We start from the raw sequence: 14432 nt of genomic DNA on the forward strand, positions 1-14432 counted from the left end.
ACCAAAACTGTAAAAGCAACCCGATATTTTGTGAAAAGAGCAAAGTTAATTGCAATCTTTTCGATGAAACACATGATTTGTTTTTTTTTTTCCCTATTCGTTGAGAATAATGTCCTTGATTTGACTCTGGTCATAAGATACTTCCAGTATATTTTAAAATTCGCCTATTGGCAACGCAGTTTATCAAGTAAATCACATCTCATGGTTATTGTAGTTTAATTTCTGAAATTACCGAAAGTTTCATCCTGCAAGGGTGTTCTTCACGGTGGTGCGACCCTGCCAACTTTATTGGGTCTTGGGTATGAAAATTCAATCACATGCCTAAGAAGTTCTGCCCATGGCTTTGGGATATTAGTATAATTCGGATCTTTGATTCCTCGGAAGTCCCTGCATTCTACACAGAAACTCCCAGACATGAAGCAGAACAAGTCTTCTGCTTGTGCAATCCTCGTAGGAATATTTCACTTCCAAATCATCTTCATCCTGTGCCATAACTCGACCAAACTCTTGGCTTTTGATTCCGAAATGGACAGAGAGTCACTCCTGGCACTGAAGTCCTCAGTTCACGATCCACGGAATGCTATATCAGGTTGGAACCGAAGCGTCTCTCACTGCACTTGGGCCGGTGTCTCTTGCTCAGGCTCCGGGTCGAGAGTGAGATCTCTCAACCTCCCAAGCCTTGGGCTTTCTGGCACCATACCGTCCTCTCTCTCCAACCTCACCTCCTTGGAGAATTTAAACCTCTTTAACAACTCGTTCTATGGTGAAATCCCATTAAACTTGGGAAACCTTTCATCGCTGCGGACCATCATCCTCGCAGGAAACTCCGTCAACGGCACAATCCCCGGCAGCCTCTCGTTGTGTCTTAACCTTGAGCAGATCAGCTTCGAAGATAACCAGCTCTCGGGCAGCCTCCCCCCTGAGCTAGGCAACCTTCGCAGTCTGAAGATTCTCAGCATTTCGTTGAATAATCTCACTGGGGAAATTCCAAGAACATACGGTAACCTCTCTGCACTTACTACTATAGGCCTTGCAAGAAACCAAATATCGGGGGAAATGTGGGATGAGCTGAGGGGTCTCCATAACCTCGTCATAGTTCTGCTCTCGGAGAACCAATTGACAGGTGAATTGCCCTTGTGGCTTTTCAACATTTCCTCACTGGAATACATATCCTTAACGGAAAACTACCTCGTAGGGAAGCTTCCTGGTGAGTCAGAGAGTTGTAATATCACCAAATTGAGAGAACTATATATGGCCGAGAATAGGATCGGTGGAAAAATTCCAAGCTATCTCTTTAACAGCTCAAGGATTCAATTCCTAGACCTGTCCTCTAACCAATTCGAAGGGAGCATCCCAATCCCTCACAATATGAAGGACCTTATCAACCTTCATCTCGGGTACAATAACCTGTCTTCAACAACAGAAATCAATGCTCAGCTGTTTAATTCTCTTAGAAATTCGACCAAGATAGAGATTCTGTTCCTGAACTCCAACTTTCTGTCAGGTAAGCTCCCGAGATCCATCAGGAACCTTTCTCTCCATCTCCGAGAGCTTTGCCTCGACAATAATTTCCTCGTAGGTAGATTTCCTGACGGACTTGAGAGATACAAGAATCTAACTGCTCTATCGATTTTTAAGAACTCATTCTCAGGCAACTTTCCTATCTCGGTAGGAAAAGCCCTGAAGTTTCGAAGAGTCCAAGCGCATCAGAACATATTTTCAGGAGAAATCCCAGACATTTTCGGGAACCTCTCTCAACTGCACATGCTCACCCTGGGAACAAACCAGTTCTCGGGCAGGATCCCAACGAGCATTTCAGGTTGTAAGCAGATGAACACTCTAGGCCTCGCCTCGAACAAGCTTAGTGGCAGCATTCCAAGGGAAATCTTCAGCCTTTCCATCTTGAGAACCCTGAGATTGGGAAGTAACAAACTCACCACTCCAATCCCCTTCGAAGTTGGCCGTTTGAGACAGCTAGAGACCCTGGACATGAGTGGCAACTATCTGTCCGGAAGTATTCCTAGTTCTATAGGTGAGTGCTTGAATTTACATAGTCTTGACCTTGCGAGGAACAACTTGAGCAGTCAGATACCAGGCACGGTCGGTCACTTACTAGGACTAGAGAGCTTGGATCTGTCACATAACAACCTTTCTGGCACAATTCCGGCAGATTTGGAGAAACTTAGGACATTGAAGACATTGAACTTGTCTTTTAATAGACTAGAAGGGCCGGTACCTCGGAATGGTGCATTTGCCCACATAACCTGGGGATCTCTCCGGGGAAATGGCAATCTTTGTGGAAGTGACCAGGAAGTTTCACGAACTCTAGGGATTTCCATGTGTGTAGTTACAAGGAAGTTGGCTAAGAAGCATCAATTGCTTGCGATCTTGATTCCAGTTACGATTTCGGCCCTGTTGTTACTGTGTGCTATCCTTGGGCTGATTTGGATGCGCATCAAAAGGAGTGGCAGAAGAGAGGGATATCCACCTCCCTTAGTCAAGAGCTCGCTGATGAGGATCTCATATGAGGAAATCCGTAAAGCCACTGATAATTTTGCCCCAGAAAACTTCATAGGCAAGGGTGGGTTTGGATCCGTTTATAGAGGTACTTTTGCTGGTGAGGTCTCTGCAGATATATCCGCAACAGCAAGGACCTACGACCCGGAATTGCCAGGAAGTGGGGCATGCACCGTCACGTCTGCGGTCAAGGTTATTGATTCGAACCAGAGCAAGGCCTCGAAGAGCTTCAGTGCTGAGTGTGAGGCCCTCAAATATGTGAGGCACAGGAACCTAGTAAAGATTGTAACTTCGTGCTCCAGTGTGGACCACACGGGAGCCGAATTCAAGGCCCTAGTGATGGAGTTCATGTGCAATGGGAACTTGGAAAAATGGCTTTATCCAGATGAGGATGTATGTGATGCGATGAAATTGGGACTGATGCAAAGGGTTAACATCGCCATAGATGTAGCCTCTGCAATGGATTATCTCCACAGTGACTGCAAACCACCGATTGTTCACTGTGATCTGAAGCCTGGGAATGTTCTGTTGGATGATCATTTGACTGCCCGGGTAGGGGATTTCGGGCTTGCCAGGATTCTAATGAGTCGGGATCAGCAGGAATTGATTGAGAGCAGCACTGTCGGGCTGAAGGGCTCTATTGGATATATTGCACCGGGTACGGCTTCGATCTGTTTTTTTTTTGGTTCCAATTCAGTTATGAAATTATAATTTCTTTCAACTATAATAAGCTTGTTTTTTCTCAGAATATGGAATGGGAGGGAGAGCTTCGACAAATGGAGATGTTTACAGTTTCGGGATCCTCCTCCTCGAGCTCTTCATTGCCAGAAAGCCCACGGACGTGATGTTCCAGGAAGGCCTGAACCTGAACAAGTTCGCATCCGCGGTAGATGAGAATAACTGCCAAGTTCTCGATGTCGTCGACCCAAGGCTATTTTCGAACTATGGTATGTGCTCAACAGAGACCGGCAACAGTTCTAGTTTCTTCAGCGGCCAAGAGAACAATGACAGTATCAGTGTCAGTAGTAGCAATGCGGATCAAGTCAACGATGCTTCGAGTAGCTGGTCGAAGCGATGCGGGGAGTGTGTGGCCGAGCTGATAAGGTTAGGTCTGTCCTGTGCGAGACAATCACCCAGGGATCGCCCAGCCATGAGAGAGGTCTTGACTAGGTTACACAAGTTGAAGGGGCTACTTTTGGGGTCGATTGACCCTTCTTGTAGCGACAATGTACGCAGTTCTGCTTCGGTTTGATTCAATATTTACTCGTATGTACTGTTCACGCTAAATACGCTCAACACCTCATTGGCAACACGATGGAAAGATCCAAACATGCCGGGAAGCGATTCCAAGTATATTCACATGTGACTAGCCGGTCCCACCAAAATAAAGTGTGTATCCCGGCCTAGATGTCCGCAGGATTGCTTGACAGCTAGATTTAGATCTTCGAGATTAGAATGCGCCTTAGACGATTCACGGTCTGAGAATTTAACCGTTTAGGGTTCTCCACCAATTTTTGCGCATGAGCACAAACACGAGTCCGAAATTGATCAAGCAGCTATGCAGCCCGCTTAATTGAAATTCGACCACTACTCATCCTAGGAAGCCGAGTTTGAAGCGAAGGAAATCCACCTAACGCGAGTGAACCCGACCCTTAGATAATCTTCAGCAAGTGGTGCCGAAGGAAGATAATGTCTACACCTTGAAAACCCGAGAGCTCCAAGGACGAATTTTATCGATCCACGAGGAATCAATTAAGGGATAGATGAAAGGGAATTGGAAGGTGCAGTAAAAGTAAGATGCAATAAACGAAAGTGCAAGTGCGGGTAAGGTAAAGTACGATAAATGAAAGTACGGTAAGGTAAAGGGAATTGAAAGGTGCAGTGAAAGTAAGGTGCAATAAACGAAAGTGCGGGTAACGTAAAGTACGATAAATGAAAGTGCGGAATAAGTAAAATGAGATAAAGGAAAGATAAAAAGTACGAGTTTGACTGATTAATGAGCGGGGGGCCGAACAACAAACAAGACAGTACGTATATATAGGCGATACAATGAAATCTTAGAGAATATATTGTAATCCTATATGTCACAATATGCGATATCGAGGTAAAATTTAAATATGAAATTAACTCCTAACCTACCTAGAAATAAAATAACAAAATATATCGGAGAGATATCCAAGATGACACGAGAATATCACATGAATATTGCTCGCTTGATCTTCAAGTAAATCGGCTGCCACAGAAAATGCAATCTTCCGCCGTCTCTTACTATAGATGCACGCCCATACATGTATGTTTATTCATGACGATGGACCCCCAGTAGTGAACTTCTCATTGGGCTTTTCCTTGTATGTCTTCAAACTTGGACTCAAATCCAACCCAACCCGCTACGATGCTCAGGGCCCGTCTCCCGAAACTCGGACCAATACATCCAAAAACCCGGGAAATCATCAAGACACCAAATACATGTCACAGCTCGGCTATTTTCACACATTATGGAAAATAGGTGTAAACACGTGCAATACACCCGTAAGTTCACCTTCTTGGTAGGACCAAACTTGTATACGCCGAAGGACTTGAATGAACCAAACCTGTCCATTCAGTACCAAACTCATCATCCAATTCCATTGGTTAGGCACATTCCATATATTGTCGAATCAATCATAGATGATAGAAGCATCAGAAGCCCATTCACTAGCATCCCTGCTTTATTTGGACCGAGTATTAATCGGGCCAGGCTGAGGCTATCCTGAAATTTATGATCATCAACTTTCCAGAATCGTTTTAAAAATTTCCAGGAGTCCGGCCTGTATCCTGGATTCAAGATTTGAAGTGCGGGGCAGTTCTATGATCTAAATGGATCGAATATTGAAGTTTTTAGGCCGATTAATTCGGCCAAAACCGTTACCGACTCTGATCTGGCTAGACTCATATGATAACCAAAGGCAAAAATCCCAATGGACCAGCCCTTACATTTTCGGCCTCCTCTACCTTCACCGTTACAGGTAGCTCTAAATAGTAAAAACTCGGTGCAGTCGCAGTCACTGTTATTATTATGGGAACTGTAAGATGGGAAGCTTCGAACAACGTCTTTTTGTTTACTATGTCACTCCCAGACCTCGTCTATACTATGTTGGAAGAGTAAACTTTTACCAAACTGCTTGAAAACAATATGATTCGGTCCTTACGTAGATGCCAGAGCAAGTGGGTCCTCCGAGATTTCAAACATTAAACACGATGATTTTTCGGCTTTGGGGCGGGAAGGAAATGGAATTTACCCAAGAAGTGGAATCCGTAGGCGGGCCAAATCGGGCCAGTCATCAATCATCCACCCTAAAGCAGTGTGAAACTTCCAAGAGACGTGTGAACCACTTGGGACGTTTCACTTGCGGTCCGGTTCACGAAAGTGACGCCATTAATCCATCCGCCGCTGCACGTTGTTTGCATATCATCCACACATATATCAAAGATTAATGACAGCACCGGATGGGGCTCTTCGCCGGCTGCCCCATTAAGCCATCACATTCCACTTTGGTGAAAGGGGGATAATGGGGCAAATAAGATCGAAGTCTCTCAACCATATTTTGCAAATTGCAATGGCCAAGTGGGCATGTGAGCGTGTGCCTTGTGAGGTCACGATGCGGAGGAGTCAACGACATCGGAAAAAAAAAAAACCGAATTTGTGTACTCCCTGCTACGAGATTTCAGTAGACATGATAATATTTCCTTGAGACGCAATATTATGACTCCTTTTTGAATTGTGAAATATGTGCTCAATACGGACCGATAAGAGCATCGTTGTAATTAGGGGATGCTTGGTTTTGATTTGGTGTGATTTTTGGCTTAAACCATACCAAATCATAATTTCGGTTTTTTGAAAATTGAAAACCGTATTCATATCCAAACCACAATTTTTAAAATAAAATAAAATAATAAAATTTCATATAATGAGCAACTTAATTCTCGTACTGGCTATATCTAGACTTATTTATTTACCGAAAAAGTCACAAGACATCATGCATTGTGCATCCCAAAAAAAAAAAAAGAACAAATGGCAATATAATGTAAACTAACCTTCGTTTGCCTAGAAAGTTCATGATTAAGAAAAATAGCAAAATAAATCAAGTTCGAAGTAGCCAAATAAATCATGCATAACTCAATACACACATAAAAAGGTTGTTTCAAGATAGGGACGGTAAGGCCTATGGGGAGAAAAATATAATTTATATACATATACGGTTCGATTTGATTTTTCGGTTTTTAACTTTAAAAATCAAAAATCAAACCATATTTACAAACTTCAAGAAAAAACTGCCGATAACCAAATCATATTTTCGGATATTCGGTTTTTCAGATTGATTCGGTTAGATTTTTCGGTTGTTGGGATTTTTTAGCAGCCCTAGTTGTAATACCCGGACAGTTCATTGAGACGTGAGGATGCTAACCATGTATATAACCGATAGTTCATTTAAATTGAAAATTATCAATATTCAAACAAAAAGATACATTCCTGATATACTTACTACTATTTAAGAAAACTGTGGACAAGGTCGAGCGGATATTTCAACGGGATTAGTTTCACCCCGTGTAGTCTTACCGGAGGAGAAACAAAAAATGAGGCCGCGCGATTGTGATGCCCTCGTATCGGCATTTAGCGAGAAAATATCAAGTTAGACTAACATATATGGGAAAATCTAATATGATTTTGTGTTATCGTGTGACACGTTTAATATTTTTAATTCAAATGCTTAGTATTTTAGTTAAAGCGTTTAGTACTTTTATTATTTGTGATAGATTATACAAAATAGTAAACACTTCAATCGTAATACTAAATATTTAAATTGAAAGTAGAAATAAAAGACACATGTACTAATCATGATTACTAAAAATACTAAACACTTAAAATTGAAGTACTAAACGCTTGAACTGAAAGTACTAAAGGTATTACGGTGACACGGAATCATATTAGTAAAATCTAACATATGTATTGGAAACTCAGTGTCTGGCACGTTGTCCTACGAAGCCCACCACCAAATTCGTTTATATTTTTCTTGGCTTTTGTTTAGAACTAGCTCATACCTTAATGTATTAATATCCCCAAATATTTTCTCGCATTTGGCTCGTAATTTCTTTTAAGAAAAATTGTGAGAAAAAATCTTAATTAGTTCATTGACTGGCTTGCAAAATGGTCGTCGATCCTCAAAAGAAGAAGCGGGCGCTGACTTTGAAAATCAAGGAGACTTGCAACGGAGATCGAGAAATTATGAAATAATTAATTTAATATGCCCGTATTGTAATTTTTTATAATCACTCAGTATTAATTAATCGCATGATAACCGATTTTTGGGATCAGTAAATTAAAGGCAAAAATAGCCTTTGGCTGCCACATAAGCCCCTCAACGCACGTGCGGACCCAAAATGCATGCACTTGGAAGTAACCTTACGAATTCAACCACCGAAAAATTATTTTTAATTTTGCCGTGAAAACTGAATAATAGAAAAAGATAACGAAATAAAATTAAAAAATGCCTTAGTTTCCGGTAGTCCACACAACCCCCGACTTGTACACTGTGTACCAGCCCCATGGCCGACAGTTTATCGCATTCAGCTGCTCCAATTTTACCATAACATCCCCACTCGGAATCGAAACCGATCCTCAGCCAATGGTCCATCGCCGCAGAAGTTCTCTGTTGAACAGATATAATCCGGCTAGATTAGATTGTATGAACAATTACAGTTGAATGCAGTGAGTAGATTATCATGATTCAAAGTAATATATGGTATACAATGTGAAAATTCATTTGCATTTTATGAGAACCTGAAAGATCCAAAAAAGTTATCAATCCTGCCTAAAAAAGGTCCACGAAATCTGAAGCATATGAGCATACAGCTGACTTTAGTTTATCTGTGCCTGAATTAGACAATCTGAAGCATATGATAAAAGATTGCTATTTCCGACTTCGGCATAATTTAAACAATACATCACTTTCGCCGGCCCGATTGTAGCTCAGTAATTAGAGGTCTTTCCTAATTCTTTCACCATCGTAAATTACTGAAATTTGTGACACCTCTTATCATTTCTTTTTCCACCATCGAGCTAAAACTCAGCAATTTGATATGGATCTTGCGATGGACATCTCGGTCATTTTCTTATGTTTAGATGAAAAGTTCAAAAAATGCCACGCTAATTAATTCTAAAAAGGCCATTTAATCATAAATAAATAAGTAAGTAAATAAATAAATAAAAGAGCCTTTTGACTTCTTAGGAACGTCAATTGCTGCAGAATGCCAGCAATCAGCAAGCGCCACGTAGGGCCATAAGATATACTGTCAACGCGGCCACAACACCCGACATGGGATGGGAAAGGTAGAAGCCCTCATTAGTCATTTACTCCTCGGCACGTACATAATTATATATATATATATATATATATATCGATTTGGTGCTCATGATAATAATTTCATATAATCATATTTATTTTTGCAGTAACAGAGTTATAACGAGAATAATCAATCTCTAAGAAAAAGAAAGAATTATCATACATACATTTACTTGTCATCCGTTATGATAATCATTTCATAGAATCATATTTACTTTGACGGTAAAAAAATTATATCGAGAATCATCGATCTCTTAGAAAAATGAAAGAATCATCATACATATATTTACTTGAAATCCCCTATGATTCTCAAACGGTTTGTGAATGAGTATTTCTTATTATGTACTTATATTAATCCAGGCTCTAAAAGTTCAGTTCCGCAGTTCATGTTTACGATGACATAATACGCGGAATCCATAATAAAGCGGGGTTGATTTACTTAATGAATCTTAATGTGAACATATATCATAAGTATATTAGAAACTAAAGGGGAAAAAACAAAAAAAAAAAAAAGAGGGAAGATCCAGTCGTACATTTATACTAGCTTGGACCCGAAGGCTCCGTCCACGTTCCGTGTCATCAAATAGTCACAAGCACACCCCGCAATCCACTCCATAGTCCCTCAGTATCCTTTTCCTCTTCTACATATCTCCTCAAAATCCTCTCTTCATATCCCGACTCGAATTCCGATCCTCGATCGGCCATTGATACTAATATTCAAGTTTTCGGTGCACCAGAGGAGAGACTGCAGGCGTATGGATCCTTTTAGCGTACCACTGCAATCCATTGGGAACCAGATGCTGAGCTGCCAGTTTGCGGGCATCGACCGGAGGTGGAAGCTTGGGGGCAGTGGTAACGAGGAGTCGCCGAGCTGTCCCCGTTGCGCATCCCCCAACACGAAGTTCTGCTACTACAATAACTACAGCCTGACCCAGCCCCGGTACTTCTGCAAGTCATGCCGACGGTACTGGACCAAAGGCGGCTCCCTAAGGAACGTTCCTGTTGGGGGTGGGTGTCGAAAGAGCCGCCGGAGCAGGGCAGCCAGGGCAGCGAGGGCCAACCCCTTCCCAGCTGCCCATCCGAATAGCAACAACCGTTCTGCTGCTAGCACTAGTAGTGATGATGTTGATCATGACGAGCAGGATCGGGTCCATGATATCGATATGGCGGCGGTCTTCGCCAAGTTCTTGAATCAGGACTCCAGCCCCAACTCGGAGATTGATCAGTTGAACTGTGCCGACCAAGAATCCCCGAGTGACGAGGTCGACCCCTCATTTGCTCTGCCGATCAATGTCATCGATCCACTGATGTTTCTGTCTCAGGACACTGCCGGCCAAGGGAAACAACAGATCCAAGGAGACGGAGAAGTGCAAGAATTCATGGCCGGAAATGACCTTGACCTTCTCGGGTTAACACCAAGCATGCTAGCCGAAGGTGATCTTGACGGGTCCATGCTAGCAGCCGGAGGTGGTTTATGGATCGATCCCGAGTCGTTGTCCTTCCCGAATTCGACATGGCAGCACGAGACATTGTCATCATCATCAGCTGATCACGATTGGAAGATCGGCTCTTCAAGTACCAATCTGATGATGATGACGGGGGATAACTGGAACTCGACGTTTGACTTTCCAGGTTTTGAGGTTCTCTAGAGACCTTAACTAATGAGCACCAGATTTAATTAATGACGTCCCCCAACCAATTTTTTTTTTCTTCTCAGTTTATTTATTTAGATAAGTAATATAAACCAATTTATACACACAATAGAGTTGAAATGTATGATTTCTTTACGAAAGATCGATCATATGGCATGTATGAAAGAACATCTTACTTACGAGAATCTCAGTAATAACATTTATGGGAAAAGTATTCTGGTTCAATTGGCCTGCTTAATTAACTTTTTATTATCTGTTTCTCGGTTATGGTTCTCTCTTGCTTTCAGGGTTTGCCAATCTGAAAATTTCGCAAAATAATGAGCACATTGTTATGTACGATGTTAGTTGCAACCTATCACTAGACTATAAAGATTTGAATGGAGAAACTACGCATAATCTAATGAGACGAACGCACATTCTTTTGAAAAATGGTCCATGTCAGACCGACTTGCAGATACGAAGCTCTTAGCCTTCCCACCCTCGATCACACGAGTTCTTAACCAAGACCATGTTGGGTTTATGATATGCTTGGGATCGCCATATCCGATTCTTAAAATTCATATTGTATGCCTTTTCCTTGTTCTTGACATTCGATGTAAGACCAACAAGACATGTCCATATATAAATTTACAAAGGTTCACAATAGGCCTATCTCCTAAATTATTGGGCCCAAAATTTAAGAGTATGAGGCCCTAAGGGACATAGCATCATGGCCCTAACAAAATTTCATTTTCCACTTTCTGGTGTTTTTTTTTTGGGCATGGCATGCCCTTAATTTGCCAAATATTTTATAAAGATCTTCACTGTCAAAACTAAGTTTAGTTAAAACTACATAACCATATATTAATTATATATATATATTTTTTAATTTTATCCATGTCATTGTCAATTAAATGTCACTAAGATCTAATGGACCAACTTACCACCAAATCACATGATATGCTGCACTGAAAATATGGTTGAGTGAAACACCTAGAAATGAAGTTTATATATAGCTTGCATTTCAGCTTAATGACATGACAACAATGAATGCGATAATTTTGCAATGATTTTTATTTTATTGATGGGACCCTTTAAATGCACAAAATTGACAATTCAGCTTATGCGTACATTTGGATGACTAAATGGTAAATACTATTTTCCTGGAAAGCTATATAATTTTTTTTATTGCAGGGTACCAACTTTGTACTTGGGAAAAATTATCTATTAGCTAGAGAATAAAATCTTATCTAAGTAAATATAGTATTTTGGGTTCTAGAAATTTAGGTGATGATATTGTTGTAATATACACACATATATATTCTTGTTTTCTCATTTTATTGTACCATATTTATGAACAAGTGAACCGAATATTATGGTAATTTAGATATCGAATATAGTAAAAAAAAAATATTCTTGTGGCTTCGTACAAAACGTATGTTCTTCCTCAATATATTTACTTTCTATGAACTTTTTAAGATTACATAGCTAAGAAACCTCATGAAACTTTAAATATTATCGATATATATCATGAGCTTCTGATATTGTGTGGCTCTTCAATTTCCATGCTTTTTGTACATACAAAGTTCACCTAAATCTATATATATGTACATTGCTCCACACGTTCTTCGTCCCTCTCCTCGAAAAGAGAGGAGCAAATTAGGACAAATCCATATCTGTCCCTCAATCCTTTCTATCATGTTACTCTGTCTTAGACAAGATGATAGGTCAACATCAAAACACCAAAGCAAAAGAGAAACAACGCAAAATTAGGAAATATATATATATATATATATTGATTAAATTAGACAAAATAAAAAAGAGAAAAGGATAGTAACGCCCACTAGGAATGGTTGGGAAATCACTTGCCCCCACCTTCCCCCCACCTTAAATCCAAAAAATAGGCCGAACAATTAGAATTTGCATTGCTTCATACATACATATATATGTATAGATATGTGTATCCAATTTATATGTATGTATAAATATTGTACATGAGTTGTTCACTGTCATATATCTCATCTATCAGTCATCTCTAATATATTTATGTCACAGAGCCCACACCTCTTCTCTCCCCAATGAAATTTCATTTTCTGTTCCCGTTGGTTTCCCGTTTGTTTTCTTCCGCTTTCCTTTCCATTATTATCATTCTTTTCGTCGTCTTCTCATGATAAGGCCCTATAACCACTCATTTCCTGAATGATTTCTTCCCAGTTTCTTCTGCTCGACTGGATATCTCTTTTCTTGTTCTTTTCCTATATTCGATCGACGTAAATGGTGGGTTTTTTGTATTTAATGTGAAGTAAAAAAAAAAAAAAACGATATGTATCGTGTGATAAACAAAAAGAATTACAAGTTCGTAAAAAGTTTGTTAAAGAAGTTCCTCTCGGCTTCGCCATAGCATTTAATAATACGTTCCTAGACCATATATAATATTTGTGTAAAGGTTTTAAACTTTTATCTTTATCTATCGGACTACATCTATATAAGCATTGAAATTGATATAAGGAGAAACATAATCCAAAAGAACATGGTGACCAACTTGCCCTGGGCTTGCATTCTGTACCCAACGAAAGGAATGTTGTCTGAGAGGTACAGGCGCATATGTACCATACAATGAAAGATTAATTAATTAATTCCAGATAGGATTTTTGATGATGATGTTGTATTAATTAAAGAGAACTGATTTATATATAATATATCTGCTAGGTACATTCCACAAGCTCTAGTAAGTACGTAATATTTTTTCACTTTCATGATATATTTGCAACAAAATAACCTTATTATCACATATGGGTTCACGATTTTGTATGAGATAATTTGATTGGTTTTTCCTCATCATGTCATTGTGAGAAATGGCCATTTAAAATTTTCTAAAGAAAATACACTCATTAGAATGCAGTAAAATCATAAAATGAATATATATAGGTATATATTATATAGAAATTAAACATGCTTTTAGGTATAAATGGGCTCAAGCTGTTATATAATTAAACATCCAATTAAACACTCTCACTAAAATTATTCGTACTCTTTTATTAGGTTATTTGAATATTTGTAGGCTCATGAGCCTTCCTTATAAAAGGAAAATGAAGAAATTAAATAATGTGTAGGGTAGTCGCCAAATTAGATAGTTTTCCATTTGTTTATTTTGCAAAGAATTAAGAAAATAAAAAGTATAACCTCATGATTTCGAGTTCGCTATTTGTGTATTACATCAAGGCCCGTCCTCCATGTGGAAATTAATTGATCTTGGGTGGAAGGTTCATGCCTGAAAATTAATCCAACTGTCAAACGTAACTCCGGTGTGCTTTTGGTTTTCACTGAGGTGAACTATTTATTGTTCCTCTCTTTGCACGGAAAGAATAATTACAAACATATATATTGACGTGTTAGTGTTTCACCCAAAAAAAAATTCAAACAAAAAAAGTGTGGAATGTGATCTAGATAAGATAAAGACATAAATGGTGATCAATATTGGTTTATAATCCTTCCTACATAGGACTCATATTGTCCGGATGATTTAATTATTGGACTCATGTTATGAATATTTCTCCATAATGCCAATTAAATTGTTCACAATTTTCAAAAAAGTTAGTAAAAATAATTTCTTATTCAAATTTAAGATAACTAAAAATATTTTTAAAGTATGAAATTGAGGATTATCGTATTATTGTACTTATGAAAGTTCATGAATTATTATTTGGTATCGACGTTAATAAAGATATTAATTATTCATGATATTGGACCAAATTTAGAATCAGGAATTGATGATGATACTGAGTTGAGTTGAGACCTTATTGTCCCAAATTATATATATCAACCGAAAAGGTTGTGGCGTCTATCTCTCCTTTTTTATAGATCGAGCTTCACTGTCCTTGTCAATTACTCGCAAATAATTACA

General features: G+C 39.3%; 2 protein-coding genes across 2 annotated transcripts; both read left to right on the plus strand.

Annotated features, from left to right (window-relative positions):
• Window positions 1–385: 385 nt before the first annotated feature.
• On the plus strand, window positions 386–3804 carry LOC116203174 (probable LRR receptor-like serine/threonine-protein kinase At3g47570). The gene is made up of 2 exons (XM_031534838.1): window positions 386–3175; window positions 3264–3804. The coding sequence occupies exons 1-2, from the start codon at window positions 415–417 to the stop codon at window positions 3767–3769; spliced, it is 3267 nt and encodes a 1088-aa protein (XP_031390698.1). The 5' UTR covers window positions 386–414; the 3' UTR covers window positions 3770–3804.
• A 5438-nt stretch (window positions 3805–9242) lies between these two features.
• Window positions 9243–10774, plus strand: LOC116203122 (dof zinc finger protein DOF3.5). The gene has a single exon (XM_031534785.1). It carries the CDS (start codon window positions 9653–9655, stop codon window positions 10544–10546), a length of 894 nt encoding a protein of 297 aa, XP_031390645.1. The 5' UTR covers window positions 9243–9652; the 3' UTR covers window positions 10547–10774.
• The last annotated feature ends 3658 nt before the right edge of the window (window positions 10775–14432 follow it).

This window comes from Punica granatum, chromosome 4 (assembly GCF_007655135.1).
Source record: "Punica granatum isolate Tunisia-2019 chromosome 4, ASM765513v2, whole genome shotgun sequence".
Taxonomy (NCBI): domain Eukaryota; kingdom Viridiplantae; phylum Streptophyta; class Magnoliopsida; order Myrtales; family Lythraceae; genus Punica; species Punica granatum.

Coding starts and splice junctions, on each gene's coding strand:
- LOC116203122 (XM_031534785.1), top strand. CDS start 9,653: ATGGATCCTTTTAGCGTACCACTGCAATCCATTGGGAACCAGATGCTG.
- LOC116203174 (XM_031534838.1), top strand. CDS start 415: ATGAAGCAGAACAAGTCTTCTGCTTGTGCAATCCTCGTAGGAATATTT. Junction 3,176..3,263: donor TATTGGATATATTGCACCGG/GTACGGCTTCGA, acceptor GTTTTTTCTCAG/AATATGGAATGGGAGGGAGA.